This window comes from Andrena cerasifolii, chromosome 7, assembly GCF_050908995.1.
Source record: "Andrena cerasifolii isolate SP2316 chromosome 7, iyAndCera1_principal, whole genome shotgun sequence".
Classification (NCBI taxonomy): Eukaryota; Metazoa; Arthropoda; class Insecta; order Hymenoptera; family Andrenidae; genus Andrena; species Andrena cerasifolii.
This window is the reverse complement of record NC_135124.1, coordinates 3184148-3212105: the sequence shown is the minus strand read 5'-3', so window position 1 is coordinate 3212105 and position 27958 is coordinate 3184148. Positions and strand designations below refer to the sequence as shown.

General features: G+C 37.5%; 1 protein-coding gene and 1 long non-coding RNA gene across 5 annotated transcripts in view; one reads left to right on the top strand and one right to left on the bottom strand.

The window, feature by feature from the left end:
- The window catches only part of LOC143371707 (uncharacterized), a 78348-nt gene extending 53864 nt beyond the window's left edge, over nt 1–24484 (bottom strand). Inside the window, exon 1 of the long non-coding RNA XR_013086108.1 lies at nt 24372–24484. This is a non-coding gene — a long non-coding RNA (uncharacterized LOC143371707). The remainder of the gene's footprint in view (nt 1–24371) is intronic.
- LOC143371639 (pyrokinin-1 receptor) overlaps nt 9839–27958 on the top strand; it is a 63662-nt gene continuing 45542 nt past the window's right edge. For 3 of the 4 annotated variants that reach the window (XR_013086082.1, XR_013086081.1, XM_076817054.1), the window contains exon 1: nt 9844–14244. Coding sequence is in view for 2 of the 4 variants with exons in the window: in XM_076817054.1 (XP_076673169.1) it covers nt 13748–14244 (497 nt within the window). In the remaining 2 variants the exon portion in view is untranslated. Of the gene's footprint in view, nt 14245–27958 lie in introns of all 4 variants that reach the window. The other variant, XM_076817055.1, reaches the window with a different exon arrangement.

The following is a 27958-nucleotide window of genomic DNA, read 5'->3' as shown; positions in this document are numbered from 1 at the left end:
TAATAAGAAATTGTGGTATTGTGGAATGGTATCAATTTTATATACAATAACAGTTATTAATTAAAAGAACATGTACTTGTAAATTCTGAATTGTTTGAGCTTAAAATAATTGCACATCTGTTTTCCGGATATTCGGGAACAAAACTTTTTTTGCTTTTTCCATCTCCGGGTTTATATTCGAACCTTCCGGGTTAGAATGTGTGGCACTCCGGGATTTATATGGTGATAAGGTGGCAACCCTGGTTGCACCGCATGCATATGGAACGAATGAATGCAATGTGAACACTTCATAACTTTTGGCGCTACATTTGGATATTGTTTTAGCAGCGAGAAATACTAGCAAACACTGTTCTATCAAAGATTCAAATCATATCAAGTGTAATTATTTTTTATCATTTCTAACCTCTTGTGATTAAACCTGTCTTGACAGTAGCTTTCTTGTATGATACGAAAAAAGCTGTCTAATTAAAAAATTAAGGATCACTTTTGTTATTCAAAACTTATTACGAATGTAACAAATTTATATAAACAATCATGCTGCTTATAAAAAATAGTACAACTTTCTGCTCTTCTATAACTTGAACACCCTGTATACTGTGTCCAAGAAAATAATAAATTAACAAGAAATAATATTTTTTTAAAAAATGGTTAAAGTCACTTTTTATTGAACGATGTTTTTTCATAAAAGCTAACTGACCATAATGGACCCAGTTTAAAAGGAAAAAAGATTATATTAATTAAACATTACGAAGACAATTTAAAAATGATTTCGAAGAATTTTATTATTGCCATGACATACCTGATATATTTGTACATACGTTTTGCATCTTATTGTTAGAACAGAAATTATACACACTGTTCAACAATACGCCTTTTATTCGACAATTTCTAATTTTTCTCAACATGAATACTTTGCTGAATAATAATAGTTATGAATTGTGTTATGTTTCTGAGAAGTTTCTATATTTTTTAACATTCAATATTGTGCCCAGCATACGAATATGAAGCGAATTGGCAATTTTAACTTCCCTTTTTACATCGTTTCGAGTCTTGTTGAATTTTAAAAATTCACGCTCTTTTCCTCAGGCATGCAGAATATCACAGTCATGTATCTAACCATCGTCCGGCTGTTGTCTCATAAAAGTGTGCAGTGCTGTCTTGAAACCGTTTCTCAACTAAATAATATTTCCACCCCTAAACGGCTTCTTTCATCCCTACAATATGGATGTTGACAGAAAAAAAGACACATGTCAAACATTTTTATGCGAACTACTTTTTGCCTATGTTTCCTAAAAATTCATAATTTTCACTTGGAGGTATTCTGTTTTTTGTGCCAGCTTCAGTTTCAACTATCTATCGTCTAAACCTACTCAATTTTTTAATTACTTTCCCCCCCTTAACTCGTAATGGAAAGTATAAAATGTTTGCTTCGTTCATTTAAAGTTAAAAATATAATTTTGTGATAACTTACGCGATGCTGAAATTTTTAATTGACCTCCAGCTGATTGAAGATACATGTGTCTGTCTATATGTACAGTACCGCTCAAAAGTATTTGCCCACCTGTATATGTATGTACACTTTGTCGTATTATTACGTCAAATGTTTGTTATTTTTTCAACTTCCTTTTTATTCCCATTAGGCCCTATTAACTTCTATGAGGGGATGAATTGTATTCCTTATGAATTTCTGTAATATTCTTATTGCAAGGATTGTTATAAGAAAAAGGTTAAAACTGGCTGTGTCGCCCTCGCAAAGCCCCAGGTATTGTTATAATGTCAGGAACTGTTTTTCCACACAATTTGTAAGGAAAATGTATTGTACTGCATTACAATGTATGCCTGCCGGGGTTTCTTCTACCCAGTTATACCGCGGGGTTTCTTCTATCGATAGAAATCATTTTTGGTTTCAACAGAAGCGGGGGACACATCGACGAATTCAAAATTTAATTGCTCTGTAAACAGATCTGTTCTCAACCGATTTTATAATATATATTGGATATAACCAATAATTAATGTTGCTTGCATACACGTTGCTTTCACCGTATTCGCTGTAACGGTGGTTAGGCAAATATTTTTGAACAGTAGTGTACATATGTACCTTCGGATATCAGTATTATGAAAAGAAGTATTAAGTAAGAACGAACCTTTTCTCGTTGATACTTCAATTTCCATTCAATTGCACTTTGGCGTGTTTTACAGAATGGGAAGCAAACTGTGAGTGTATACAGGGTGCCCTATTTTAAGTTTAAAAAAAAATTGTGTCAGATCAAACATACGCTGCTTCGAGGTGGTCATGTTCAGTCAACATAATCTTGCTCCATGTGGAGCCGCTTCCAAGATTTGAAGGACACTTTCATTTTTTACTGGAATCATATAGCTTATGCAAAGAGGAGCCGGGTATTCTAATATAATAATGTCATTTAAGTTTATTCATTAATGAAAGTGTTAATAAATGGTATTCGAAATTTACTCGTCGTTAAACTTTAACGATGACTGAAAGTTACGACCAGCACACATTTTTATTGTTAAAACATTAGACTGTAATTGGTAAAAATCACTCGTCACTGGAACTAATACAATTTGTAGTAGTGGGACCAAGTTTTGCCAACACTTCACCCAAAATAAAATCTTGGCAATTTCATTGGCTGTATATAATATATACTCTGCCATTTCTAATTTCAATGCCAAAATAGATACTAAAGTAGCATAATCAGTATTAAATAACAAATGCTTTATAATTATTGTTTAATTTGCGAATGTTCTCAAAATCACTGCTCGTTGTTGACCATTGGAACCGGAGGTTTAACTTCGTTTCTTTTGAACAATTACTGGATATGCATATCACCGGTTGGAAAGATTAAAACGGGGCACCCTGTATATGGATAAAGGTATTCGTAGTAATGACGATGGCGTGCGATCAAGCATGCAGAATGATTTGAAGAAAAAAGATCTAATTAATAATTGCTCGTGAGATATCGGACCAATTGGGAACATTCCAAGTGGCAATTCAATATCTGTAGAGAGCAATCAATTGATTGGACTCACGCATGAGCTGTGTTTATTAGTAATTTGTCTGATTGAAATTGATTACACTCCAGTTACACCAATTTTGCATTCATTCTTGTTCGATATTCTTGGCATTAAAAACACTTGCAATATTTGCTATTTGGGCATATAAATAATTTTATTTAATGGATCTCAATGGAACAAAATTAATATATGTATAGTTTGAGTCTAGAAGCTGTGTAAGTCTTTTGGAAAAACAATCTTCCTTTATTTAGTACAATATTCTAAATTCACGTAATTCTTTGTAGCATGTACTCGAGAATCCGTTTAAAAACTACAACAGTGCATAAAACTATCGAGTGACAATATATACATATTATAGTAAGGATTAATGATATCATATTTTATCAACGCCCCTACAGCACAGTTTGTTGCAGGAATGTCTCAGTTATGTCACGGATTTCCAGTAGCGCACAAACTAGACCGATTTTTTCTTGAAATAATCGCCGTTTTTCGGCCACTAACATAATAATTCTGTTTTAATTTTAGTTTCTATTGGTTCAGCGCGAAACTACGGATGTCACAAACAAGAATCACACCTTGAAATTGGATTACGTCACTTTTTAAGACCAATATTACCTGAAAACCACAGAAGAAAGTTAAAATGTTTACCAGTCAGCACCGCCATTTTTAAAGCACATGTATATTTCGTACCAACTTTTTTTCAATCTCTATGATAATAATAAACATTGGGTAAAAGGATACACCTGGATTTGCTTTCGTTTGTTTTACAAATGCATTACAAAGAAAGTGTTTTTGTCATGGAAAAGGACTGCCTAGTCCCTTTAAGGGGAGGTTCCGGTCTAAAAATCCATATTTTTTTATTTCTTTTTTCGAATGTTCAACCTTTTAGGAATATATGTCTAAAAGGATATTTTGAAATTCATAAAATTTCCAAAGTTATAGGCATTTGAGTAGCGGCAAATGCATGGGTAACAACCGGCCACTTGGCGCTGACGTAAAACTTTAAACGCGTTTTTCTCGAAACAGTGTTCTCAAAATCGGTGGGACCTGTAGCTCCAAAAGTTATTATGCGAGTCGACTGAAACATTTTTTATTTTGAAAAATTGAAAATTTATAAATTTGAAAGGCGTTGAAAGGACGAAGAATATAGTGAATAAGTGATTTCAAACTTCAAGTGTCGTTATTTTCTAAAAAAATGTAATTTTTGTATTTTTTTCTGGTTTGGCCCCTTAGCCAGAAGTATATTCTTCAAAATAAGAAAAGTTTCAGTCGAATCGGATAATAACTTTTGAAGATACAGGTCCCACCGTTTTGGATGAATTTTTTGACGCCTTGACTTTAATGACTCCCCAATGCGGTCTGCAATGATTAATTATAAAACAAAAAATATATATTTATAATCTAAAACATCCTTAATACAATGCAAAAAGTTCCATTAAATTATGTATAGTAGTTTTCCTTTAATTAATTCCTAAAAATCACCTATTTTGATGGGCTCCAGACCGGAACCTCCCCTTAAGGGGTATTTGCGGGTTTGAAGCCTAAAAATGATTAAATCATTAGGATGTTTTTTCTAAATAACTATACAAGATATCTTGATGAAACTCTTTACATTTTATTAATCTATGTTTACACTACAATTGCCCATTTTTATATTGTCATGAAAATAAATTATGTTGTTTTTATAGAGAGCGGAAGAGTAGTCTCCGTAAAAGATAGGTATTGCGGCGAGCACTGTAGCACCTTGTTCAATCATCTGAAATCGAAAACTCAAACTAGTTTCACCCCCACCCCTAAAATATTAAAAGAAAATAAAAAAAACCCAAACTAGTTCTAACTTTTGCCTATTAGTAACACCTATGTTCCTCAATTAAAAACAAAACAATCGATAAGTATAAAGTATTTGTGAGGGTCCACCAGATTGAAGTCATATAAAGATAATCAAAAAAAAAAATTCGACAAAATGACGTCTAATTTTCTTTTAATCGTGCCCGCTAATTTAACGGTGTTTCGAGAAAAACGCGTTTAAATATTGTACTTCCCCCGAATACCGAGCGTAGATCGCGTGACATGCTATGCTTCGCAACGATATAACTTCGAAAATATTTCGAATTTCTTTATGAAATTTTAACTGAGTATCCTTAAGATGTGATACTGTCGATTTATACGCAAAAAAATAATTTTGTGATGCCTCAAACCCGCAAATACCCCTTAACCTTAAGACGTCTCAGAAACGTCTTTTGCACATCTTCAAGACGTCTTTTGGATGTTTTGAAGTCGCTTTAAGACGGCTTTGAAACGTCTTTTGGACTTTTGGCCTTGAATGTCTAGGATAGATGCCCTTAAAACGTGTTCAAGACGTTTGTGTACTATCTGGGTTCAAACGTCAGTAATTCCTTTACGGACTAACATTCTCCTTTCTGCGCCAAGGTGACCTCACCTCAGCTCGTCTTTTGATTTCGTACCAAAGAAAGGTGATTTTCGTTTCTGAAACGAATTTTCCATCACAACGACGCCGATGATCATATAATCTGCTGAGCTTTCAGATGAAAATATGATATCCTCAAGAAAAAAGGGATTTCGCATGTAAACAGTATGCGAAGAGAGGCTGTGTAAATAGGATGTTTACCCAGGTGTGATTTCCCACAATTCTGTTTATCTTTTCAAGTAACGTTCAACTTGCTGTTCAAGTAATGTTCAACTTGCTCTTCAAGTAAAGTTCAACTTGCTGTTCAAGTAATGTTCAACTTGCTGTTCAAGTAATGTTCAACTTGCTGTTCAAGTAATGTTCAACTTGCTCTTCAAGTAATGTTCAACTTGCTCTTCAAGTAAAGTTCAACTTGCTGTTCAAGTAATGTTCAACTTGCTGTTCAAGTAATGTTCAACTTGCTGTTCAAGAAATGTTCAACTTGCTGTTCAAGTAATATTCAACTTGCTGTTCAAGTAATGTTCAACTTGCTGTTCAAGTAATGTTCAACTTGCTCTTCAAGTAAAGTTCAACTTGCTCTTCAAGTAAAGTTCAACTTGCTGTTCAAGTAATGTTCAACTTGCTGTTCAAGTAATGTTCAACTTGCTCTTCAAGTAAAGTTCAACTTGCTGTTCAAGTAATGTTCAACTTGCTGTTCAAGTAATGTTCAACTTGCTCTTCAAGTAAAGTTCAACTTGCTGTTCAAGTAATGTTCAACTTGCTGTTCAAGTAATGTTCAACTTGCTCTTCAAGTAATGTTCAACTTGCTCTTCAAGTAAAGTTCAACTTGCTGTTCAAGTAATGTTCAACTTGCTGTTCAAGTAATGTTCAACTTGCTGTTCAAGAAATGTTCAACTTGCTGTTCAAGTAATGTTCAACTTGCTGTTCAAGTAATGTTCAACTTGCTGTTCAAGTAAAGTTCAACTTGCTCTTCAAGTAAAGTTCAACTTGCTGTTCAAGTAATGTTCAACTTGCTGTTCAAGTAATGTTCAACTTGCTCTTCAAGTAAAGTTCAACTTGCTCTTCAAGTAAAGTTCAACTTGCTGTTCAAGTAAAGTTCAACTTGCTGTTCAAGTAATGTTCAACTTGCTGTTCAAGAAATGTTCAACTTGCTGTTCAAGTAATGTTCAACTTGCTGTTCAAGTAATGTTCAACTTGCTGTTCAAGTAATGTTCAACTTGCTCTTCAAGTAAAGTTCAACTTGCTCTTCAAGTAAAGTTCAACTTGCTGTTCAAGTAATGTTCAACTTGCTGTTCAAGTAATGTTCAACTTGCTCTTCAAGTAAAGTTCAACTTGCTCTTCAAGTAAAGTTCAACTTGCTGTTCAAGTAATGTTCAACTTGCTGTTCAAGTAATGTTCAACTTGCTGTTCAAGTAATGTTCAACTTGCTGTTCAAGTAATGTTCAACTTGCTGTTCAAGTAATGTTCAACTCGCTGTTCAAGTAATGTTCAACTTGCTGTTCAAGTAATGTTCAACTTGCTGTTCAAGTAATGTTCAACTTGCTGTTCAAAAATTGCTGAGAACGATGTTTCTATAATTTATGAGGTGTGGCAGAAAAGTAATGAGACTGTTACTACTAGAAAACTCTGGCGAAAAGAAGTGAAGTGTTTGAAAGACTGCGGAAAAGAGTTCGCCGTGTCCGGCCAAACAATGCTGACGGTGGATTCATCATGACAATGCTTCCTGGTCACTCTGAATTAACGGTCACCGAATTTTTATCTAGAAAGAGCATTGCAGCGGTGCCACAGACCCCCTGTTCACTAGATCTGAGTCCTGGAGACTTCTTTCTTTTCCCCAAACTAAATTTTAACCTGAAAGGCCATCATTATAGTAATGTGAACCACATCTAAAGAGCCCAGACTGTTCAGGTGAAGGTGATAACACTAAATGACTTCTATCACTGTTACAAAGATTTGGAGCAGCGTCTCCGACGGTATAGGTGTATCCTCCGCTCTGAAGGGAACTAGGGTAGATGTCCCAATTACCGTGCCCTGTCCGCATTACCGTGCCTTTATGCTTAACCCTTCGTGGTCACACCTTCTTATAATCACAAGTTGGTCACACGGGGTTCATTTTACCCCAGCGTCATTTTTTGAGTTACCATCTCCGTATTTTTGAATCTTTTAATTTTTCAGTGATAATTGTACGTCCGTAATACTTATACAATCATAGTCTAGTAGTCTTTTTCTAGAAATGTAAATTTTGATGTGATAAAATTAGTAGTTGAAAATGAGCGATTTTCCACGGTTGTGGGAAAAAAGCGATTTTTTAATTTAAAAAAAAAAAATTTCTTGCGATACATCCCCTTTGGAAGTTGTAAAGACACGACATTTTAACTCGAAAATTATTCTTGGGGTACAATACACCCCGTGTGACCACGAAGGGTTAAAGAAGCAGTACAAAAAACTCGTATAAATAAATAAGGAAAGAAATTCTTTTAATTAAGTTAAACTATTAATGTATGTGTTACAAACGAGAAGGTTGCATTTTTAAACAATTAATGCATAATAAAAAAAATTTCAAAAATGCATATGAAGATTTCGATGCATTTACCTAAATCCTTACCGGAAACGGTAAGGAGCACGTACTTTATACAAGTAAATAAATTGATAATTATCATGATTTGCACTTATGTAAAGTGTTTATTATATAATAAAAGGTTAAAATTTTATGAAAAAATAGCAAAATGAGCACTTTTGAAACGTTTTCATATTTTTAAAGTGAATCCGGTAATTGGGACAGGAACTTAACGCTTGTCCCTATTACCGTGCCCCTCAAAGCCCACTGGCTCCCTCTGTAACTGCTAAACCTAACCTTACTTTCGTTTCTCAGAACGGGTGAACAGAAATTTATATTTGCATATTTTGCTATTGTAATGAAAAGGTCATATTAAAATTACATAAAAACACTTCTCGTAGAGCAAAAAAAATGTTCTGAACACTTCAAAGTTCAAGGACATAACCTAACCGCGGGAACGCTATTAAAAAAAAGGCACGGTAATTGGGGGTACGGGAATAGGGACAACGCATTTTTCAGGGCACGGTGACTGGGACAAAAACCTGTATCTCTATTTCAATTAAAAAAAATATGAAAAATTCACATTTTCAACCCGAAAAAAATGCCTGAATAAAGAGAAAAGTTCAAAATACCAATATAAATTTTCACCAAGCAAAATTAAAATAAGAGAAGTCAGTAATTAATTCCTTCGCGAGCAAGTCGGCGTCAAAGCACGGTAATTGGCACATCTACTCTACTTCGACCGTGATCATGTGGTTCTGTAAATCTATTTCAAATACAGCATTTTCCAGTAACAGTCCTACTACTTTTCTGCCACACCTCGTATTCCTTCATTCGATTTTATAACTTTCCACTTAATCGTATTCACAAAAGATGCTGTACCACTTTCTTTTGTCATTTATGTGCGACGACGGGCTTGGCTGCACCAAAAGCAACAGGTGACGTTCAGTCGCAAGTTTAATTTAAAATACGTAGCGAAGTAGAAGCCGCAGAGCGCATCTTCGGTCGATACTGTTTCACGAACCGAAGACAATCAATGCGACCGTTGTATGGTGTTAGGATATCACGTATGTAACAATGTGGAGAAAATTCTTTCCCGCATGGTCGCTCCTGTACGATAAGTCACGGTCTTAAAACGAAACTAGGCCATTGTGAACGAGTATTTTCTATGGAACTGACGGAGTACAAACTTTTCTTGTTGCTTTTGTGAAATCGCCAATGTTCGTGGAAAACACTCAGCGGGGGCGAAAAATAATTTAAACCCACACTCAGCTTACATATATAATTAAAACATTGTTAAACAACGAGTTTTATCGATGGACGGAAACTTCGTAGAAATAGTGTCCTTTTACAATTTTTCGTTCAAAATAATAGTAAAAGTTCTGTCGAAATTTGAGAACATATTTACCAAAATATGGAAATTTCGAGTAAATAACAATTCCATTACCTATACTCACCCTTCTTTCACAAATTTCTATTTGCATTTTGTATCTCCAGTGGACAAGCAATAAATTAATAAATAAATTATCTTCATGAAAGCTGCGAATTTCTAAGCACACATTTCATCGATAAGTTTGTCAAAATGGGAAAAAAATTCGTATCAGTAACTACGTCAATGGATTTAAGTTTCCCTCACAAATGCTTGTTCCACATAATATACGTACTTACGTCATGCTGCTACTCTATTTACAACAATGGTTATCGGGGTTACATTTACAACTTATTCGGCCTAATTTATATAGAATGTTTGTTCTCGATCATTTTATTAATTTTATTTTATTGACTACAGACGTTCCACAACTTCGCAGGGCTATCGAACGGAGTGGAGACACGAGTTCGATGACGCAGGTGCAAAAGCGGTATTTCGTTGTGGAGGCAGCCTAACGCGGCGATGCTTCTTTCAAATTCACGGCATCGCTCCTCCATGCTCACAACGCGTTCGGTTCTCGTGGGCATCGGTCGATCCCAAAACCAGCTGGCAAGATCAGCCACCGACTTTCAGTGAATAATTATTTATTTGTGAACAGTGCTATTTTCCTTCACGCGTGTTCGCAGTGTCGTTCAGCCAAAGGACACCATCTCATCTGCGGAAATTTTCCATAAATAATATATAAATCAAAAAGAAGAATCCTTCAAAGGCTTCTGCTAACTGGATTCCATGGGAAGTTATTGAGTAACCTGTGAACAGTTCCGAGTTTCCTCTTTTCGAAATTGTTTGAACAGCTTGTGGATAGTGGCCTGTTCAAGCTACAAACGTGTCTCTAAAATCTTCAATAAATACCTCTCGTTTCGTGAATTCCCAACGATTAGAGAATGAAAATTCGTCGTCCCTTCTTTCTTTCTTCGAACATCTATCGTTGGTGATAACAAGTGAGCACCTACGATTTCAATTAAACGAAACAGAACATGATTTTTCGGAAGCTACCGTAAATAATAAATTCCTTATTTGGGAGGCTTGTGTCAACAGACACCGTTGACAGTTTTAAAAGCAAACGGTGTTCAATGAACAACCTCTGCCTTGTACGGCTTTAACCATCGAAAGGGTTCACACGGGCAGATGTGATCCATTACCAAGAAACCAGAGGGACTTTGTTTCACAAGTAGAAAGCTCAAGACGTCAGTGATTACTTTAAATCGAGACAACGTTTCCTTGCCACTAGCTGGTACATAAAAAATATTTCCCTGGACCAACTTCAGCCTACTGGAACACAAGGAGAAAATCAACAAGTGATGCTAGCTCTCCGAAGCACTTTTGAAATCTCGTTCTGAACGTTGGGACGTCGATCGCCGCGCAAAGTGTTGTTAAAACATCATTCTCGTCGCTGAACGAAAAGTATGGTGCTTCGCAGTCGACGACCCAGACCACGATTAGTAATTAACGCCCTTGAGAGCAACATGCCATCGACGGTACAGCCGCAGGTATCGTTGTTCCCGTGGCTGTCGGGGAACCAGAGATAGGGAGGAGTGTTACAGTTCATGAGGCAGCGCCGATTAGGAAATCGCTCGATTAACGGCGACACCGTGGATCGGGTCGTTTTATCGCGTGCGAACTGGCATACGCTCGAAATAATGTCAGATGCTTTGACGCGCGACGCGAATCAATTCCAGCGACGATTAAACGCGCTGCATTCCCGCGCCTGGCAGTCAGTTCGACGGATGATCGGAGGGTGTTCAGTGTTCAGTCGCGAACGAGCCACAGGTCAGATGTCAGTGCAGAGGACAAGAAGAACTGTCTGCCACGAATGTGTGTGGAATTTAGCTGTTTAGGGAAACGAAGGGACTTAGCCGGGTGAAGAATTGACAATTGTGGGAGAAGTAATGCGGAAGAAATAATTGAAAAGTGCTTTCCAAATATTGGAATATATTGATAATTTGTCAGTGATTGAAGCTTTAACCGCACGACGAACAGAAAAAGGACTGATGCTGTAATAATCGTATATGCGGTGGGTATGCCAGAAAAGTGTTGATTTGCGTACAAAAAAGAAGTGATCGCAAAAATATAGTATTTTGGTAGGAAGCAACTCACGGTTTAGGAAGAATAGATCACTGTTACAGATGAGAGAGACTATTTAAACGAGAATTGGTAGAAATTTAGTCGTTTAATCGAATATGTACAAGTGCCGGATAATTAAAGGGGCCTGAAGGAATTGTTGTAAGGCATATGCCAATTGCCTGGAATCGTGCTTAATAGTGTGCGGTAGATCAATTGAGTCAGTGATTATGCAAGGACGGACTTCTGTTGCAGATGAGAACGATTTTGAAATTTAACTGCACGTCCCTTAGTACGATGTATAATGAATTCGAGAGGTTCGATAATAATGGTGTAATTGAAGGAAGGGTCTGTTGAAACGTGTACCCAATATATTCTGAAATTTGTTAGTAAGTATTTGACGATCGAATGATGTTCAGTCATGTGCTGATCGCGCGCTAAGCGTATTATTGCTTGGAAGAAGGCAATGCTGCGCTATACGAAAGGAAAAATTCCACTATTTAGTTGGAAGTGAACTGGCCTGATAAATAAAGAACTCGACCGATGGTTACATCGTGGAATATAAATAGATAATATAATCGCATCAGAGGAAGCACCCATATCAATAGGCGTTTACTCATTGCGAAGAAGAAGGTACTGCAACGTGCACTTGAAATATGTTCATAATTAAATAAATAATTCATAAAAAAAAAATAAATAAATAATCAATTAAATCTGGTGGATAAGTGAGTAAATTGTGGCTTTAGTTCAGTTAAGGGGTTAAATATTGTTAGAAACGACTATATTCGAGTTGTACAAAATTTAGTTGGAATGGAGGAAGGATATTATGTGATTACCACATATAAATATTGCTTAAATACGCGTAGACAAAATATTTTAGTATTTTAGTGTTTACCGCGCATTAATCGCGTCAGTGGTCAGAAAGCAGGTTCCCTAGAATTTAGTTACCTACACGCAAAGCCACCGCGAGAAGTAAAATGATCGTGTGATTAGTGCACTAAACGATTCCATAGTCGTGTAACTGAAATGGGGAATAAAATTATTAAAAGTTTAAATATTCTCAAATGTGCGTTTAGCTCGACGAAACGGATCGATGGGTGATCTAGCTGGAACTAGATCTGGTTGAAGCTTCATTACACCGGTACAGTTCGGTTTGGTTCGATCGATGGACCAAGGGAATAAATGGCTGCTGTATTATATGAATTGGCACAATAACAATCATGCAATTAATGTAGCAAATAACTATAACAAACGTAAATTGATACCAGTGAAAGGAGAGTTACTGAAACGAGAAGTGGAAACATTCTCGGGACTTGTTTGCACGTCGATTAAGAAATTGATTGAAATATCTCATCTAATAGAAGAAGTCTCGGACAAAAGTTTGGTGGGCAGACAATTAAATGTCTCGTGACGAAGGTCGTCTAACATTAGATCATATAGGTAATAAAGGAGATATCGTAAAAATTAGTTCAACTCCAGAATATCGATTCGAAGAGACGCGATCAAATCGAAAAAAAGTGTCATGGAAAGACGCTTTTCGTGTGCTGACAAGTGGATTGGACAGTCCAGATGAGAAGGCATAATCAACCTGTCCTGCCACCTAGGTCATTTTCTGTTAATATGTCCCACGGGGCACCACGAACATTCTCTATTCATCGACACAGCCCCGAGGACATAGATTTTCAAGGAGGTTAGTGTCCCGAACGAACAACCGCTTTATTTTCGAAAGCTAAACCCAATCTTGACACTTCGGACCCAGGACATTGTTTAGTAACGCTTGACAAGCTTGTATTTCGGGATTCATCCTCTCTGCAAGGGTTCAGAAGCCGTCGGACGACAAACGGAACTATCTGAAATGGGCTAGAAACGCGGGGGAACCCTGTTTCAATAAACGAGTCTAATCGAACCACCCGGGCGCTATAGCCCGCTCAAATTAGCGAAGACTGTTTTAATTGTCGCCGAGAGGAACGTCGTGAGTGTCTCCGACGAGTCGTAGAAGCTCTGAAAATGACGGTCGTCGAATCCACCTGGAACTTCCACAGAGACTGGGCCGTCGTAAATAAGTGTTCCAAAATGCTCTCTGCTATTAGCTAGAGTTAAGCGTCCCGCAAGATGGGAAGAGTAGGATGATCTAGGTCCTGCGAACACTAATCTGTACCTTGCTAGTCAATCATCCTCGAAATAGCCAGTCCCCTCCAATACAGAGGGTCTCTTTTTGCACTTGGTCGAAAGTACCAGGAAAATGATCCTGGACGCTCTGAACGGGTCGATCGATCCAAGAGGATCAACGATCGCTACTGAATCGATCATGGACCCCGATACGTCCGTTAGCCGTGAGGATCTGCTAATCTCCACGGGCAGGTTGCAGAACTACACCAGCCCTATAGTTACGTTCCTGCAGCAGGAAGACTCGTCGACGAGACGAGACCCGTTATATATCGTGCTACCTATCACTGTGATCTACGTGGTGATTTTCTTCACCGGATTGGTGGGAAACGTGTCCACGTGCGTGGTGATTACACGTAACAAGTCCATGCATACCGCCACCAATTACTATCTGTTCAGCTTGGCCGTCTCTGATTTACTGCTGCTGATATCGGGACTGCCGTCGGAGATGTACTACATATGGTCCCATTTCCCGTACATGTTCGGCGAAGCCTTCTGCATTATTCAGAGCTTCGCCGCGGAGACGTCGGCGAACGCCACCGTGCTGACCATCACCGCGTTCACCGTCGAGAGGTACGTAAGGACTTTGAATTACTGACCGGAATCAGCACGAGGGAGTCCCTTCAGACGACGAATAATGGCTCGCGGGGGTCTTGCTAGGAGAGTATTTTAGGTGTCCGCCTCCGATCATTTTGATTTTTGGATATGTTATAGAGGACCGAAAAATAAGAAATACGTGATTTTTTATTTTTCCCCGTTTTCGTATTTGGGGGGGTGAAAACTGCGTTCACAGTTAGGGTTGAAAAATCATTTTTGTGGAATATCTCGAGAATTATTAGAGATAGGGGAATAGTGTCGATGGACGAATTTTGTGTCTTTGAATGCGAAATATGACTGACTCACCAGATTTTCAAAAATCCACAAAAATGATTTTTCAACCCTAACTTTGAACGCAGTTTTCACCCCCCCCAAATATGAAAACGGGGAAAAATAAAAAACACGTGTTTCTTATTTTTCGGTCCTCTATAACATATCCAAAAATCAAAATGATCGGAGGCGGACACCTAAAATACTCTCCTTGTTAGCGGGTTGTTCCGGCCTAGAGCCCATGAAAATAGGTGATGTTTAGGAATTAATTAAAGGAAAACTACTGCGTATAATTTAATGGGGCTTTTTGCATTGAATTAAGGATGTCTTAGACTATAGAAATAAATTTTTTGTTTTATAATTAATCATTGCAGACGGCACTGGGGAGTCGTTAAAGTAGAGGCGTTAAAAAATTCATTCAAATCTGTGGAACCTGTAGCACCTAAACCACTGGTCTGAAGTAAAAAACAATGCCAGATTATTAAAGGGCATGAAATTCGCTAGTGGACTGACCAGAACAAATTACAAAAAATTAGATTTTTTGAGAAAATAACGACACTTGAAGTTTGAAATCACTTTTTTTCTATACACTCCTCACATTAATTAAAGGATCACCTCTAGGAGCCCCAAAAATAGGGACAAGTTTACATGGTCGTAACTCCGGTAAAAATAGTCGTATCGATATTTTGAAAATATGGTTCGAAAGCGTGGAATCTCTACTTTCAGCCGCTTTTTTCAAACGGTAAATTCAAACTTAAAGGCCACAGGTAAGAAATTATCGCAGCGTGTTCCGGTGGCACTCAAATGAATCGGCAGACTATCCGCTTTAAAATGAACTTAAGACATTGATGTTCCGATCATCCGTCGCGAAGATACAGCGAGATGAAGAGAAAATGGAATTTGTGCAATTTTTAAGCATATTTTGGAAAGCACATCAGAGACCGAAATTTTAACCAAATCGAAAAAGTCGAAGATGTGTCTTAGAAAGAAAAGACTGATCTTTCTATTGCTTTTTTCATGAATGTTCTACGATGATTCGTTCGCTTACTAGAAGCAATCAAAGTAAAAAAAGCAGTTTTTACTTCAAAGTTGAATAACTCAGCCAAAAAAAATCGCACAAGAAATTTGTTACTCTCTTCTTACACATGAAAGTAGCCGCTTTCGACTGGTACAAATTGAATTTGTGTAAAAAAATTCATACTGCCCGTGGAACGTCGCAAAGTTAAAGAAAATTTTTTAAAATTGACCAAGTGCTATTTATATTGCTATAACTTTGCCAGAAAGCAATGCATCTAGAACTTTAAAAAAAACGGCTGAAAGTACAGATTCCACGCTTTCAAACCATATTTTCAAAATATCGATAGAACTATTTTTTACGGAGTTATGACCATGTGAACTTGCCCCTATTTTTCGGGCTCCTGCAGGTGATCCTTTAATCAATGTGAGGAGTGTATTTTTTGTCCTTTCAACGCCTTTAAAAATTTCAAATTTTCAATTTTTTTAGAACACTGTTTCGAGAAAAAGTGAGTGCCGAGTGGCCGAGTGTTACCCAGGCATTTGCCGCTACTCAAATGCCTAGAACTTCGGGAACTTTACGAATTTCAAATAATCTTTTTAAACACGTACTCCTGAAAGGTTGAATAGTCGAAAAATGAAATAAAAAAAAAAATGGATTTTTAGACCGGAACCTCTCCTAAAGTCGATTTTTTTTTATTTCATTTTTCAAATGTTCAAACTTTTAGGAATGCGTGTTTTAAAGGATTTGTTGAAATTCGTAAAATTCCCGAAGGTCTAGGCATTTGAGTAGCGGAAAATGCATGGGTAACAACCGGCCACTTGGCACTCGCGTAAAACTTTAAAAGCGTTTTTCTCGAAACAGTGTTCTCAAAACGGTGGGACCTGTATCTCCAAAAGTTATCATCCGATTCGACTGAAACTTGTTTTACTTTGAAGAATATACTTCTGGCTAGGAGGGAAACCAGAAAAAAATACAAAAATTCGAAAATTTATCATTTTCAAAGGCGTTGAAATGATGAAAACTATAGGGAAAAAGTGATTTAAAACTTCAAGTGTCGTTATTTTCTAAAAAAATGTAATTTTGTATTTTTTTCTGGTTTGCCCCCCAGCCAGAAGTATATTCTTCAAAATAAAAAAAAATTCAGTCGAATCTGATAATAACTTTTGTGGATACAGGTCCCACCGATTTTGATCAATTTTTTGACGCCTTGACTTTAACGACTCCCCAGTGCCGTCTGTAATGATTAATTATAAAACAAAAAATATATTTCTATAATCTAAGACATCCTTAATGCAATGCAAAAAGGTCCATTACATTATATATAGCAGTTTTTCTTTAATTAATTCCTAAAGATCGCCTATTTTTGGGGGGCTCTAGACCGGAACCTCCCCTTACGAAGGGCGTGGGGCGTTTAAAATGGGCAAACAGAACGGCGGGTGCGTTTTCACTGCTTCCTTTTAACCCTCGACTACGGAAGAGGGGGTAAGACCGTACTCTTGAAAGCGTCACAATTGATTATGACATCACTGTCATAAGATTCACATCTTATTGAATGGCAAAACATTTTTATATTGCGTGTGTAACAAGGGACATCATTTGAGTGTTCCGTTCTAATTTTCAGCAAACTGTTGTAGAAAGTAGTTCTTCAAAAAATATTTAGCCCGATCTATATATTTTACATCGAAATTCGGGAGTGAAAAATGTACTTGCACCAATATCTCGGAAACTATTAGGTTTCCAAAATCCTGTTTTAGATAAAGGTCGTGTATTTTTGAATGATAAATTTAGCCACGGACGCAGTTTCCTAGTATGCCAATTCGTTTAGACAATATACTAAAAATTAATGACTGTTCACTTGTTTCTTTTATAAACTATTATGTTCTTTTTGCATCATTTTCTCAATGTAAACTTTAAACTGAACAGTGAAATACGGATACTTTGAATATTTGATAACTGTAATAACGTATGAGACCTTGAAAATTGGAAATATTTCTCTTTTTTAGCTTTTAAAATTTTTAGTACAGGTACTGTTTCTTTGCTTGTCAATTACTGAAAAGTAGCTTTCAGCAAACATGAGTAAGTTTTCTCGGAATATTTTTAAACAAAGAAACGTGAAGCATACAAGGTTCAACTACTTCTGAGCATTAGAATAGATTGACAGTTAAAATAAGTGAAACACCTGTAGCACTTTTTGGCTTAAAGATGCTGATAATCAAAATATAAATTACGCCATCATTTTTTATTTATAGCTAGAAATTCCGGGCGAAATACAGCTGCTAATACATAACTTACCATATTTCTGTATACATAATTCAAAACATCCACCTATAAAATTCATGACAATTTTTAATTTATTCATCTTCGCAGTTTTGTAGACATGTTTATGTTTTGTTATTTTCAAGCCCTTGCTATGATTGCCGCGAACTGAGTTTCTTTAATTTTACTAATTTACGTAAATCAAATATAATGGTAAAAAAACACTACATTTTCATAGTAACTTTATTTATCATTTCGAATGTCTCTGTCTATTTCAATTGCGTTTGTATAATGGAATGTTTAACTAAAGTGCCTCAGTAAATTTTATGAACCCTGAGGGAAAGTATAAGTATATTTTTTATGAAATTTCTTATCAGGGACGTGACTGCAGAAATATGAGGCAGAACTAATTTTAAGAGACACAAAAAACTTTTTTCAACTTTTTAATTAAAATGCAATTTGCTCAACTTTTCGTAATTTCATAGAGCTTTCAGAAATTACGCGTACAATAGGTACTCAACTCTCGATCTATCAACAAATATTATTGAACAATAAATCATTCTGCCCGTTTGGCTGCAAAGTAGATTTAAGGACGTCCCGACCTCTCGATAAGTATAGGCCAGAACATTCTCGTCTAAAAGCATCAAGCTTTCGGAGTGTATGGTTACATGCCATCCCCTTGTCACGGGTAGATCCCCAGAACTGCCGGAAGTAACCCTTCCTGGTTGACACAAATAAAATGACCTCTCTTTTATTTTTCCGAATCAGAGGTCTGTCTTTGTTCTCCAACACGAGAACGCTTTTTCATTCTATTTCGTGAAAAGTTACGTCATCGGACCAGGGGGATTGAATTGGTAACGACGAAAGTTACTAAATTGTTAATAATCACTTGCACTTGTAGCGGCAATCATTTTTCAAAATATAAATATTTTTCTTTCCTCTTATGCTATCCTCGAGATGTCATAGTTGAAACGCTCACAACTTACCTTAATTCATCTGCGATGGCCCAATGTAGCGAAGTGCTATTAGCTGTACTTATTCGAGGGTGAATCAATAAGAACTGTTATCAGAAATAACTCGTTACAATTAGGTATTGATTTTAGCAGAAACTGTTTTGTATGAAATATATTGTATTCGGCGCGGTTCGTCAAACAGACGCATTTTAATTTTTTTTATATCTTATATTTTCTAGGATATCAAGGTGATCGTGAGGTTTTTAAATGATTGAAGGTCAGCTCAAGGTCACTTTGTTATAGGGCACTGAATTCGTATTTTTATTGACTGCAACACAGTTTAACAAAAATATGCGGTGCCATTTAAAAAACTTAAGGTTATGTTCATAACTCAGAAAATATATAAGATATAAAAATATTAAAATGTGTCTGTTCGACGAGGCCCACCAAATACAATATATTTCATATAAATCAATTTGTGATCAAATTAATAAATATGTTTACGAGTTATTTCACATGGCAGGTCTTATTGACTCACCCGGTATATTCTCTCAGTAAATATTACTCTCATTAGACAGGTATAATGAAATGTAAATTTTTTTAATAGATATTCATTTAAATGCGATTTTATGGTCGGTTTAGCACATTAAGAAAAGGGTTAGAGGTAGTTTGTTTGCTCATGTTGAAACCTATAGTCGAATTAACGAAAGAAGGCACCTGGGCGGCCCGTAGGCCGGCGCGCGTGGCTCGGGAGAGACCCAATGCCTGCTCCGTACTTCGTGCGACGTTGCCACGTTGTGTAGCAGATCGGACGTCTCTTTCTATCTTCAAGTGCAACTGTGTCTCTCTCACTCGCTCGATAAAACAGATTCCTTCATCTACAGGTCACTCCACGCCAAATCGATCACATTTTTAGAGACTTTGATCAAAATGCAATATGTATTTTGTGAATCACGTGAAATTATGGAAAAGTTTGAGTCATTGTTTAACAGGTTTTGAACTTGGTTACAAAACATAGAGTTAATGAAATTCTTCATCGGTTAATAATAGCTCATGCTGACGTTAATTTTCAAAATTCCATTCTCGAAAGCAGAATATTTCGTACGTGAAATTTGCAAAATAAAACTTTGGTTATAATTTTAAAATTTACAAAATTAATTTTGCAATATAAAAAAGAGTATTAGAATAGCCCGCAGTTTCTAGATTAAAATGAAAAAAGAATTAATTCAATGCGATAAAGAGTTTCCGAGATAAAAATTCACAAGTACAGCTCGGTTTCATGAAAATAGGCAAAAATTGAACAAATTCAAAACCAGCAAAGTGATGACTGAAATCCCTTCCTATATAATATTTTAATTTGAATAAAATCCCTGACATCCAGTGCAAAAAGTGATCGATTTGCCGTGGAATGACGCTAAATAGAATAAGAATCCTATGAGCCTGTATTCCTCGACTTGTCCGCCATACATTTTGCATGGCACGTGCCGCAATAGCCAATAAGATTCGACACTCTGTCAAATCTTTATGGGAAGGACGTTGGGTTCGCCCTCTGGAAGAGGATATCAATATGCACCCGACAGGGACAACGATTACTCTAGGTCCACAGCTAAGTAGTCGAAGGTCATTGGCCAAGGCGTAGGGGAAGCACCAATCGCGAGCCTGGAGTAGCGGCAACGTCGCAAATTCTGGCCCCGGTCCCAAGGTGCCTTCTTTCCTTAATTCGACTATAAATCTCACTTTTAGAACTCTTCTTTATGTCATCTTTTTCTACATCATACTGAAACTAACGAGACATGTGAGCCTTTCACGGTGTTCGAAACGTAATTGTTTAATACAAGCTTGTTGCATACTGAAAAAGAACTGAGTGACAACTGAAAGTTTTCTATAAATTTTCGCTTTCTATAATTTTTTCTAAAGTTAGAGTAATTATATTGAAAAGGGTACACCTCAAGAATTTTGATGACCCTGAAATATGTTGTAAGGGTCATCATTCTGAACAACTTTTCCCCACACATGTTACCGCCACTCGGCCTTCGTTTCCGAGACACACGCAAAAATATTTTCAACATTACATATCGTATTTCTAACGTTTGGGAATGAAGTACACCCGTGTTGGTCTGGAGACAGATGTGGCTGAAATGTGGTGGTTGGGTTGTTTCAATAATGCAACACTCACTTATTGAATAGATATAATGAATATAATTATATATAAAGAATGATAAATTCAATACACTCTACAGAACGAACTACAGTTCTTCTGCCTTCCGCATCCATTTGTCCCGCTCAGTCATACCAACTTAAACCTAGTACTAAACCTAAATATCACTAATGCATATACAACTCTATTCTATAATAAAAATAACCTCACAACAGATGGGGGGGGGGGCTGGATAGTCCGCAGGTACGTGTGTGTAGTTAAAAAAATTTGTAAAAAAATAATTAACAATAATTTTTTATTAATATCTCGGAAACTAATAAATACCCTAAGATAAAATCTGATATTTAACCCCCCTCAAATTTCGTGCCGATCGGACAATGGTGCCTTTCGGGACAATTGACAAATATTTTTATGCCTACTACTCCAACGGTGGTAACATACGGGCTGCTCAGCCCCGCTCCCGTCCGCCCCATTTTCCGTTAAACCTACAGTCAGTGTAAAAAGTATTCGTACAGCGACTAATTTAAAGTAAAACTTTGTATATCCATGTTAGTAATAAATGTTAACGGAAAACAATAGTTAATAAATATTCTTCGATGTTTGTAGAATAGATTTTTGTATGAACAAAATTTTATTCCCTTTAACATTTACAAAGCTATTAACAAAAACAGATAAATGTGTAGAAATGGACGCGCAAAAATTATTCGTACAGTTGAATAAACTATGCAAATAAACTAAATATTGAATGTTTTAATAATTTGTGGGATTGCCGTTTGATTTTATAATAGTTTCGAGGCTACTTGGTATGGAATTTACTAACAAGGGGAGGACACCATGTGGTAGACACCGATTTTTATGAGTCTTGGCATGATGGATCTGTGTCGAAAATAAGTAAATACGTGTCCAAGCGTTTCTGCCAATGGGCCTTAATAATAGAGATATTTACATGGAAATTATTAAAAATTTCGTAGTGGCCGTGGGGTTTTAGTGGGTAAAAATCCCACACTACCCTAGCGCCCGCGGGAGATTCCCTTGTGGAGGCGTATGGGTGCCTTTTGAAGATGTCTCCACGTTAAAAAAAAACTTTATAATCTTTTTTTATAAATTATATTTTTTTATAATTTTTTTTAACTTCAGGAAATCTTAAAAATGCACTCCAACTCCTTCAGAGGGGAATCCCCCGGGGGCGCTAGGGTAGTGTGGGATTTTTACCCACTAAAACCCCACGGCCATTATGAAATTTTTAATAATTTCCATGTAAATATCTCTATTATTAAGGCCCATTGGCAGAAACGCTTGGACACGTATTTACTTATTTTTGACACAGATCCATAGTGCCAAGGCTCATCAAAATCGGTGTCTACCACATGGTGTCCTCCCCTTGTGAGTTCGATGTTATAACAGGCTATATTTTACTCTACTCTTCCAGCAGAGTGGCTTTCAAACTTTCTTTAGATGTAATATTATGATTACGTATTTTTTGTCCAGATAATCCCATAGATGCTCTATGGGATTGATATGTGATGATTACGGTGGCGTTTTCAAATATTTTGGTGTTTTATATAAAACCTTCTGCCTAGTATTATATGCAGATTTTCTTAGATCATTGACATGTGTAAATATAAAATTGTCATTAAGTTCTATTTTATTTGCACTAGCATGGATGTGTTTGTTGAGAATGTCAATATAAACTCTATGATTCATAATACCATCGATGAAGTGTAGAGATTCCACTCCAGCTGCACTCATACAGCCCCAGACAAATACAGAACCCCTCGCAGCATTTCATCATTGGTCGCAAAATTTTCTTTCCTGAACTTTGTATTCTTTTTTCTCCATACTGTGAAGTGTATTTTGGACCCAAATATTTCGAATTTATTGGTGTTAGTGAATTCGAAATATTTGGGTCCAAAATACACTTCACAGTATGAAGAAAAAAGAATACAGAGTTCAGAAAAGAAATATTTCGAATTTGTTGGTGTTAGTGAATTCGAAATATTTGGGCCCAAAATACGCTTCACAGTATGGAAAAAAAATAATACAGAGTTCAGAAAAGAAATATTTCGAATTTGTTGGTGTTAGTGAATTCGAAATATTTGGGTGCAAAATACACTTCACAGTATGAAGAAAAAAGAATACAGAGTTCAGAAAAGAAATATTTCGAATTTGTTGGTGTTAGTGAATTCGAAATATTTGGGCCCAAAATACGCTTCACAGTATGGAAAAAAAATAATACAGAGTTCAGAAAAGAAATATTTCGAATTTGTTGGTGTTAGTGAATTCGAAATATTTGGGTCCAAAATACACCTCACAGTATGAAGAAAAAAGAATACAGAGTTCAGGAAAGAAATATTTCGAATTTGTTGGTGTTAGTGAATTCGAAATATTTGGGCCCAAAATACGCTTCACAGTATGGAAAAAAAATAATACAGAGTTCAGAAAAGAAATATTTCGAATTTGTTGGTGTTAGTGAATTCGAAATATTTGGGTCCAAAATACACCTCACAGTATGAAGAAAAAAGAATACAGAGTTCAGGAAAGAAATATTTCGAATTTGTTGGTGTTAGTGAATTCGAAATATTTGGGTCCAAAATACACTTCACAGTATGGAGAAAAAAGAATACAGCTATAATACTAAGAATATTTCTATAAGCCCGCCCTTTGGGTCCCCCGATGGCCTATAAGCAGATGGTGCCACAATTCGTAGGTAAAGCATCCGGGAATGAGAGATAATGAGTGCTAGTGAGAAGAAACGAATGTCAGTGATAAGCGGCGAGCATCTCAACGTGACTCCGTGAATTTCCAGAATTGATGAGGATATGGATCAGGCTAATAGGCAGTAGTGTCAGGCAGGCTTATGGACAGAAATTTCTGTATAATGAAATTCGACAAAATCACCCAATATATTAAGGATACTAGCTAGTCGTTCCTGTCTAAAATGAAACATTACTGCTTGAATTAATTACAAAGAAACAAATTGATTCTGCGACGTGTTCTTTGGCATGAAGTTTATTAACATCATAAGCTTTAAAAAAGAACTCGTTCGTTTAGTCTAAAATATGCATTATATATGACGCTACAGTGGGATCATTAAATAGGCTTTTTAAAAAAAGTTTCTTTATTTTGATAACTCTAGAACGGAGGTTCCAATCGATTCAAAACAAATTCGAGCATCTTTACAAAATGTGTAGTTTCGGACAAGACCTAAATTAAAGTTAACGATAACTCTTATTTTTTATGAAAATAAACTAAGACCTCAGCTTTTGGGGTTTCACAAATTTACTACAAGATAGTGTATAATATAGGATAAACACTAGGGTGGCTCGTATTTTTCACTATTGAATTCTCTTCGCGGCACCCGTGCGAATACTTCCAAATAATAAAAAAAAATCTGTGTAAAGTTTGAGCCCGATCGGATAACGGGAAAAGGTGCCCCTGGACCCTTGACCCAGGGATCCGAACAGCCGCGTAACCCTAACCCTTACCCGGTTAACCAAGGAAGGTTTCTGTAACCCATACTAACCGCGAGAGAACGGTTCTTAAATTCTAGAAAGAACCGAAGTAAATTAGATTCACACTATCCGTCTAGCCAGCGGCAGGCTACCGTCCGTCAAAACATTCTTGAATGGGTCTTACATAGTGACGGTAAACGGTCGTCGGACGGCACAATGTGAATGTCAACATACGGTTCGACGGACGGTAGCCTGCTGCCGTCTATACTGAATCCATCCTAAGAAAAAACGTGTCCGCGCAGGGATGGTACCGAGGAGGCGCTGATTGGTCATACTCCCCACTTAACCGCCTACGTTTGTCTCCGTCTTTCCGCCTGTTACCTCTCTGTCAACTGTTCGAAGTCGCTGATTCCGAATCTTTCGGATCTTTGGTTTATTTAACATCCATATACCCACATATGCACGCACGCGCGCGCGCGCGCGCACACACACACAAGTGGATTTGTGAGTACGAAGAACATATAAAAAAAACTAAAACAAGGTGGTATAGTATATATACATGGAAGAATCCAAATGTTTAAGAATCCAATAATTTACATACTTTTAATATCAATAAATGTGTCAGCAAAAAACTTGAACAAAAAATCTTATCGTTCCTTTGAATATAAATCCTAAAAAAGACGTAATAAATGGCATTCTAAATAGACTATTTAGAACACGTCCTTAACTGATATTATATCTGTTCGGAACCAAAAAACTACCGGGTAGATACACTGCACTCCTGCAGTGTTGACATTGACATCGGTCACGTCCCGCCCTTGGAGGGGCAGGGAAACCGGCAGGTAAAGCGCTATGAGCAATCGCCTGCGTCGGGCCCGTAGGCGGTGGTGGGGGCTGCGCAGATCGGTCGCAAAACGGTAGGGGCGTCGTTTTTTCTTAGGATGGATACAGTATAGACGGATAGTGAGAATGTACCTGTAACCGGGTTAAGGTCTGCGCACACATACCCGTTCCGTGTCTGTTCCGTATCCGTGGGGTGTCCCTAATTTCACTGACAACTATGTAGGAGGCCCGCTCTGGCCCGGTCAGTCCCAATTCAGCCGTTTCTGCAAGCCTGCTGTACAGTTCTTTCAGTCAGTAGGTTACAAAAGTCTTCGTACACCCTTCAAAACAGAATAACATTTTTAAAATTGGTTCAAACGACGTGAGTTTTTTTTTAGAAGCTAGAAGAATTAGCTTCCTAAGTAGGTGGCGTGTTTCGTCGTTTTGAAAAAAATCGCAATTGGTCGGAAGAAAATAACGAAGGTCGCTTTTTCCACTTTTTTTTCTGTGCCTGTAATGAAAATTTAAAAATCCCTTAAGTATTTTTACTCCAATGCTGGTACATAGTAAAACATCTGGTTTCCTGTAAATGGGTGCTGTCCTCGACATCAGCAATCCACTGCTAATTATTAATGTAAAAGTACATTTTAATCTATACAATCTCATCTACAGGCTATTGTATTAAAAAATAACACGCAATTACTCGCGACGAGAGCCAACGCACTTGGCGTAGGGACCCGGAAACAGGTAGTTTGCGCGCGCGGGGTCCCTTCCGAATATCAAAACAGAAGGACGCGCGACGATTGGGTGCAAGAAAAGGTTGGCTATTGGAATTTTCTTATTTCCGCTACGCAATCTGGTGGCGAAAATTAAAGCAGTCTAATCGGGTTAGCTGTCACATGTAATTGGCAATATTGGGAATTTCGACTGTTTGATGATCGATTTTGTAAAATTTAACAGACTATTTAATGACAAAAACATTATTGCACTGTTTCAATACTTGTGTGACACCAGTCCTGTAATGCGATTGACCCGATTACTGAGCTTACTTTAGTAGATGGCGCTCTCACAGTATTTCCCAATAGGGATGTCATTATACTATACTGTATCCATCCTAAGAAAAACCCTAACGTCCACACCGTTTTGTGAGCGATCTGCCCTGCCCCCCACTACTGCTTACGGGCCCGACGCAGGCGATTGTTCGTAGCGCTTTACCTGCCGGGTTCCTTGCTTCTCCAAGGGCGGGACGTAACCGATGTCAATGTCAACACTGCAAGTTGCGGAACGGCTGACAGAGAGGTAACAGGTGGTAAGACGGAGAAAAACGTAGGCGGTTAAGCGGGGAGTCGGACCAATCAGCGCCTCTTCAGAATCATCCCTGCGCGAACGAGGTTTTTCTTAGGATGGAACAACTATAGGACCAATCGGACCTGCGTTCCTTGCAGACGCGAAGTTTCCACCTCTTCATATAGTTGTTCCATCCTAAGAAAAACCTCGTTCGCGCAGGGACGATTCTGAAGAGGCGCTGATTGGTCCGACTCCCCACTTAACCGCCTACGATTTTCTCCGTCTTACCACCTGTTACCTCTCTGTCAGCCGTTCCGCAACCTGCAGTGTTGACATTGACACCGGTCACGTCCCGCCCTTGGAGAAGTAGGGAACCCGGCAGGTAAAGCGCTACGAACAATCGCCTGCGTCGGGCCCGTAAGCAGTAGTGGGGGGCAGCGCAGATCGCTCACAAAACGGTATGGACGTTAGGGTTTTTCTTGGGATGGATTCAGTATAGTAATATCTCCCCCTATGGCCCATTTTTTCTTGTAGCCAATACGTCGCGCATCCTTTTGTTTTGATACCCGAGCGCGTGTATTTTTATATACTCTAAGCCAGTCCTGAACGGCAGAATGCCCGCCGGGCGAAAATTTTCGAGAGCGGTGGGGAAAGAGCGTCGTAAGCGCTAAACCACGCCTTCATGAGCAACAGTGCCGTGGTGGGGAGTGTTCGTGAGTGGGGAGTCTGAGGCCCATTAAAGCTAGCATGCAGCTTTACTGAGATGTACGATGTGTAGCGAGAAACTGGATGTGTACAGAAATTTGTTTTGCTATTTCCTGATTGTTTTTTAACTTCCTCAACATATTTGCAGAGCCACTGATACAGGTTTAAAAAATATTGACATACACCACGTATAGAATTATTATTTGACAATATTTTTTTAAAGAAAGGAGTACATAGGGGTAATAATTGTATATAATAAACATATATCATACTGAGAACTTCAGCAATAAGTTAAATGTTTTTCCTTTTATAACAGGCTAATTTAGAAACGATGAGTTGTACACTTTACGAACGGCAGTTCACGAAAAACGTGAAAAGTCACGTCCGTATTGTAAACCCTAATCCATATTATATAAAGTAAAATATCTAAAAATTACAATACTTTTCAAAAAGAAATTTAGCTGTCGACGTCTCAATGACTCGTTGCATTTCACCCCATTTCGATTCAATACGTTCTGCTGGCCAAGAGTGCCGCTGAACGTCAGCAACCCATCTTACAGTTTTTACCTTCTTTGAGAGTTGAAATTACACGTTTTCCTTTCCGACGATCTCACGGCGGAATGCTTGTACTGAAATCATCGATTCTTGGTTGAAACGAAGGGTAGAACTGTCTTTTCTGATCAAAGTGCATCATTAATGCGGAAGCGCGCATGTTCATTAAACTATGGCGGCAGAAATTTGAAGTGGTCAACTATTGTACCCTGGTCAA